The 6,191-nt window shown below is 44.6% G+C and overlaps 2 protein-coding genes across 3 annotated transcripts; both read right to left on the bottom strand.

Annotated features, from left to right (window-relative positions):
* Nucleotides 1–314: 314 nt before the first annotated feature.
* LOC111071474 (cytosol aminopeptidase-like) lies at nucleotides 315–2,877 on the bottom strand. 2 transcript variants are annotated; one of them, XM_041592560.1, is made up of 3 exons: nucleotides 2,684–2,877; nucleotides 2,231–2,287; nucleotides 315–2,170 (listed from the first exon to the last, which is right to left on the bottom strand). In XM_041592560.1, the coding sequence occupies exon 3, from the start codon at nucleotides 2,142–2,144 to the stop codon at nucleotides 573–575; it is 1,572 nt and encodes a 523-aa protein (XP_041448494.1). In that variant the 5' UTR covers nucleotides 2,145–2,170; nucleotides 2,231–2,287; nucleotides 2,684–2,877; the 3' UTR covers nucleotides 315–572. The 2 variants fall into 2 exon arrangements, with proteins under 2 accessions (XP_041448494.1, XP_041448495.1); XM_041592561.1 differs by having other exon boundaries at nucleotides 315–2,166.
* Nucleotides 2,878–3,322: 445 nt separating this feature from the next.
* On the bottom strand, nucleotides 3,323–4,312 carry LOC111071498. Its single transcript, XM_022362886.2, has one exon. It carries the CDS (start codon nucleotides 4,201–4,203, stop codon nucleotides 3,481–3,483), a length of 723 nt encoding a protein of 240 aa, XP_022218578.1. The 5' UTR covers nucleotides 4,204–4,312; the 3' UTR covers nucleotides 3,323–3,480.
* Between the last annotated feature and the right edge of the window lie 1,879 nt (nucleotides 4,313–6,191).

Here is a 6,191-nt window from a genome sequence, read left to right as displayed (position 1 = left end):
TTTGAAGCGTTTGGTATTTAGATTAAATATTACCGTATTAAAGCATTTTTAATACATTTATATTTGAATCAAAGTGAATTCTATTAAATTTTACTATGTTTGTATTTAAAAATGGCATTTTAAATTCAAATATGATTGTAGTTATTTTTACTATGCCTTTTTTCTATCAGTGTAGTCTTACCACAAGTAAAAATAGCAAAAAAGAGAACTAATCTTGGAATCGACTGCAGCTCTTTCTAGGCTCCAACTTTCCTTCTGTACTTTCCTTCTGAATAAATCAGAAATTCCCTTAAACGAAATTGAATTGAATTTGTATTAAGGCCAAACATTTCTAATATATTTACGGATACATCAATTTTCTGTTGATATGTTTATACGATATGTTTATATGCTGGTGCATTGATTGGTATTCTGTTGCTGTTGCTGTTGCTCTGTTGAATTTGTTACCGAAAGACATTCATTCCACTGTGTGGCGTGTACCTCTGTCTGTGTTGTCTGCTAAAATATATAGAAACAATCGAAACAATAAAAACAAATATAGATCCGATCCAATCAACAGCTGAACCGAACAGCTACTCGCTGGGACATGCCAACTGATACAGGAATTGCACCAAAGTTCGGGTGGGGCGTCCCGTCATTTGGCCCGCTCGCAGATACGGTATCAGGCCGTATGTGGACATCAGGCCAGTGCCAAAAGTATCGAGATGGGCCCAATCGGCGCAGGGCACCAGCTCGTGGAGCACGGCGGCCGCCAGGCAGGACGAGGCCAGGCCATCGCCGTCGTTGGTTAGATCGAAGCTTATGTGATTGGCCACTCGGCGCCTGTAGAAGTCCCACAGCGGGAAGCGCCACAAGCGATCCCCGGTGAGGGATCCAGCCTTCTGGAACTGCTTCCACACATAATGCGAGTTGGACCAGATGCCCGTGGCGCCTCCGCCCACAGCCTTCTTCACGCCCTTGCACATCGATCCAATGTCTACGACAAGACGGGGCTTGTACGTCTGCTGGCCATAGATCAGGGGATCCGCAATGACCACCACTCCAGTGCGATCGATATTCCGAATCGCCATGTTCTTGGAATTCAGGAGGGTGACCACATCCCCAGGCTTCACGGCCATGCCAGAGGGCAGGTTCTCGCAGAGCGGCAGGATGGCCGTTATGTTGATCGGCAGCGACAGGGCGGCAGCCGCTCGCATGGTTGCCAGGATGGAGGAGGCTCCGTTCAAGTCGCCACGGAACTCGTCCATGCCCTTGCACGGACGCAGATTGATGCCGCCCGAATTGAAGGTTATGCCCTGGCCCACCAGCAGCACCGGCTTGTCCTCGGGCGAGGTGCCGCAGTAGGCGAGCTCCAGGACGACGGGCGGCTCGCAGCTGCCCTTGGCAATCGTCAGGAAGGAGTGCAGCCGCTGCTGCTCGATCCACTCCATCGTGCGCACCTCCACGGTGATGCCGCACGGGCAGAGCTTGTCCACGGCAACTTGTGCGAAGGCCGTGGGCGTCATGCAGTTGGCCGGAGCCTCGCTGATGAGGCGCGAGATGTTCTGGGCCTCCGCCTTGAAGAGGCCTCGCAGCCAAGAGTCAGTATCCGGCGACCCAAATAGCTCCAGTTTGGGCTGGATCGAGCGGTACTTCTTGGAGAGGTTGTCCTCGTAGCGAAAGGTGGCCAGCAATGCGCCCTCGGCCGCCTGCTCCGGGTAGTCCATGTTGTCCACGTGGATCTCAATACACTCGATTGACTGCAGGGAGCGGGCACCAATGCCGGCGGCCACGCGGACATTCTCCATGCCCTCGTCGATCATCTCCAGCTCGTTGAAGCCGATGCCCTCGAGCCCCACACCGACCACGCACACCGACCTGAACTCCTCGTCGATGTTGTTGAACACCTTGCCGCGTCCCAGGCGACCACTGATCCTGGTCTCGCATATCAGCTCGTTCAGCTTGCCGTGCAGACGGTCGTCGAACTTCTCGCCGGCTGGCGTCAGGCGTGGCCCCCTGCCCGCCTCCTTCTCGTACAGCCCCAGGACGAGGCCCTTGCCCCCCTTATGGGCGTCGGCACAGGCAATCGATGCCAGACGCCGCTGCTGCACCACCAGACGACAGCTCTTCGCCAGAGATCGGGCCATCGGCATCCGCGAATACATATTTGTATCTTGTGGATGTGTTCTGCCTAGAAATAAATAAGGATTATTTACGGCAGAGTCAAGCAACTCAAAATGTGAATACGAACACGAACTGAGTTGATCGGCAGCTGAATGATTTAAGGTTTAAAGGAATTTTCCAGCAACTGCAAAGATAAACATAAAGATCAGAAATATGGAATCAAAATGGGTGTGGTGGGAATGAGTATACACAGGGGATTATATGCATACCCTTTGGCGGAGTATTAGCTATGGATTTATTATTATTATAAACTTAAGCCCATCCGTAAGATAATTCTCCGATGGAAAAGGCTTTAATCAAAGCCAACCAAAGTTAGCTAAAGATATTGCTAAAGATACCTTGATAATAATAATGCATGGAAGATACTTCACTAATCACAGAAGGGTTTATAGATGTACTTTTAGAGTGCACCCCCAATAAACTATCCAAAGAGGAGGTCCACCCATTTCTTTACTGCTCTTAGTGGTTTCTATTGAGCTCTAGAATATTGTGCATACGTAGCAAAGACAATTAAACTCACCATCAAGTTAAAACTAGAAGCCAATTTGAGGGAATCGGAAACCCCACTGATCCTTTTGTTTGAGCTGTGAATGTTTTCTGTACTTTGATCCACCGAAACGCTGTGCTGTATAATAAGCAAATTCGAGGCCAAAAGGCAGGAAGTTTTTGTGGGTAAAAATAATATATAAAATATACAGAGTGCCAACATCAATAGAAATATATTGAAAGTGATTTGAAATCGCTTCAAGGGCTTGCTGGGATTGATATTGTATGAATTAATGTGGAAAATGCCATGTGATGGGAATATTTACACTTTATCTGTGTAAGATCAGAAGAAGATCTTCAATCCGTATCAAACTGTAAATATTTCTAGCTGCAATACGCTTAAATATCTAGCGGTTCAGTCTGTAGTTCCTGGCTAAAGCGACTTTGCCACCAATTCCCCCCGGTAGACCGCCCACAACTACTGCCCATTACAGCTTGTTGTTTGGCTTTGCCAGCTGCCAACAAATGAAAACATGGCAAAGGAAAAAATAGAAACTTGAACCAAAAAATGAATTCTGCATATTTCCCACGTGGTCAGAAAAGTTTGTCCAGCCCGTCAACTGCCATCGGCTGTGGCTATGGCTGTGGTTCATGGCAAAAGTTGACTCGTTTGTTGATAGAAAATGCCTTTTATTTGATGCAGGGGGGGACTTGTTTTTGTGGTGGGGGCGCAGGGACTACATGAATCGCATTTTGATTGGTAACAGGAGATGTGTGGTTGGTAGTGGGTGGCGGGGGTAACGGCACAGCTCACAGCTCACGGCTCACAGCTCATTCCATGGACAGCAGGTGCGTCTCGAAGCTGATGTAGTTGATGTGCTTGATGCTGGGATCCTCGACGGTGCCGTGGAACTGCTGCCAGTAGGAGGCCAGGGATGCCTCAATAATGCGGCGCAGGAACATCATCTGGATGTTCAGGTAGAGCATCACCGTCTGCCAGTAGGTGAGGCAAAAGTGCTGCAGGACCAGATGGAGCCGGCCATAGTTGACCATTCCGGTGACGACAAATGTCCAGGTCCAGGGCAGGGCAAACAGCAGGAAACTCATCCATGGAAAATAGGAGCCCTCCGACTGCTCCAGCTCCATGTCGAGCGCTGCCGCGTCCACTTGGATTTCCGTTATGGACGCCTCCTTGCGCCGACGCACCCATTCGTTCATCACCTGCTGCGCCGTTATCCACTGGCTGGAGGGACTGCTGATAATGCTCTTGCTGCGTGCCCGATGCTCGGCCAGCTCCTGGCGCCTCTTCGCCCGCCGCACTGCATCCCGCTGGCGGCCATACCACAGCCCAATCAGCGTCAGCAGCGAGTACATCATGGCCCTGAGCAGCATCGACGGCTGGTACAGGTAGCCCACATTCAGCCGCAGGCTACGGTCCACCGTCAAATTGTTCCAATTCAGTTTGGCATGGGCCTCCACGGTCGGCTGTATTTCGGCACAGACACGCAGACCCGTGAGTATAACGAAATATACAATGTCTCTGAACTTGAACATGGCGAATTTTGAATTTAAACGTAAATCCAAACAAAAATTTTAATGAAAAAAATTGTTTTTTAAAGGCTTAGTGTAGGTTTGCTACTGAATTGTAGCTGGACATACACACATGTCAGAATTGCTCGGAAAAGCAAAACTAGTACAATTCAAATGGCAATTTTGCCCGCCAAACGAAAACAGTTTGAGAGTCACTCGCATGCCGTCCAGTGCTGCCAGAGTTTCAGAGTCGAAAATAAAATATGCAAAAGTCTAAAATAAATAAAACTAAATGCCCCCTTAAAAACAGAAAATTGTGTAGTTTTTGTGACGTTATTATACCATCAATAACTTAAGAATATCGTAGACTTCAATGTCCTCCTTTGACTATTAAATGTCGTTTATTGAAAGAAAATTCAAATATTTTACTGGCCATTAGTAAAAACAATAAAACAAAATACAGATCCAATAAAAAGTGAGTCCATAAAATAACCAATCTTGTAGAAAATGGATTCATTAATCGGATAAAATTGTATGTTTAGTACTGAGAATGCTAACTAGCAAGTAATATTAAACCGAATATTAATATCGAGGAATATCAACGCATCTTGTCGTGTCCGTCAGCATATTATTAATAATAAAAGGTACATATATTTCGGTACAAGTATATTTACTCAAGTTCCAATTTATTTTTCCATACATTAAGATACTTTTAAAAATGACCGCCAAATTCCATTTAGCGCTTTTCATGGTGACTTCCCCTCATTTTCGTGGTGTGAGCCACATGTTCCTAACGTATGGAACGTAGATTCATTGCTGCGACGTTTCCGTAAGATACATTTGATTTGTATGGGAAAAACGTTAGCAACATGGGGAAATGATTAAGCAGCATTGCTGTACAATTTTGGCACTGAATGAGCAACACATCTGAATACCTTGGAAAAATGGATATTATAGAATAACGGTAATGTGTGTAATCTAAGTCTCCATGATTGGAGTATTGATATGCTGAAACGTTTTAAAGACATTAACGAAATTTTGCAGCTTAAGGGTACCAATAAAAGGTATCAGAACCGGGGTAAATGTATATATACAACACAAAACATATGCATTAATAGGTATAAAACATGTAAATCTAGGATTATCTCATTATAAATGTTTTAAATGGAGCTTGGAACAACAAACTTAACATCAATTAAAGGAAATAGGGTATAAAAAGGTCCATACGCATCGAAGAAACTTTGGTTGACCAGCAACAACGACGTCACATTTAGTCAACATTTACGTTTTATGCTTTGGCCGTTTTTGTTTGAACCTTAATATGTAAACAATCCAATGAAAAAGAGTTCTAAAAACTAACCAATCCTGAAGGAAATTTATGTATCTATCGGTTAAAATTATTTGTTTACGGCTGAGAGGGCCAACTATCTAGTAATATTAAACTGAATATCAAAATTGACGAATTTCATATCACAAAATATCACGGTATGGCAGCCCGCAGCAACTACGAATTGCACGAGTCTGGCAGCGCCACAAAACGACGACAAATTCGTTTTATGCTGTTTTTGTTTGAACCTTAATATGTAAATAATCCAATAAAAAGGACTTCTGAAAACTTGCCAATCTCTTAAAAAATGTATGTATCTATCGGATAAAATTATTTGTTTAGGGCTGAGAGGGCCAACTAGCTAGTAATATTAAACGGAATATCAAAATCGAGGAATATCAACGTTGAATGTTTTGAAAAAAACAATCGATACTGTCGTAATAGTATCGGGCTCAAATAATTATTAAAAAACCATTGAAACCTTTTTGGAACTTGTCCATTGTAAAAATTAGATGCCACCTGTCGATTTGTTTACAAATTTGTCTTCGTATTTTATAGCAGCCAATCCAAACATATCAAAAGCGCAACGACTGTAGCTCGATACTATCATGATAGTCGCAAAACCGTCGATAGTAGAGACTAGCAGTAAAATATCGATACTATCGATAGTGCCCTCGATGGTTTG

The sequence above is a fragment of the Drosophila obscura genome, unplaced genomic scaffold, assembly GCF_018151105.1.
Source record: "Drosophila obscura isolate BZ-5 IFL unplaced genomic scaffold, ASM1815110v1 contig_181, whole genome shotgun sequence".
Classification (NCBI taxonomy): Eukaryota; Metazoa; Arthropoda; class Insecta; order Diptera; family Drosophilidae; genus Drosophila; species Drosophila obscura.
This window is presented reverse-complemented; position numbering and strand designations above follow the sequence as displayed.

Bases quoted from the DNA above. Each gene is read 5' to 3' on its own strand.
- LOC111071474 (XM_041592560.1), bottom strand. From the start codon at position 2,144: ATGTATTCGCGGATGCCGATGGCCCGATCTCTGGCGAAGAGCTGTCGT.
- LOC111071498 (XM_022362886.2), bottom strand. From the start codon at position 4,203: ATGTTCAAGTTCAGAGACATTGTATATTTCGTTATACTCACGGGTCTG.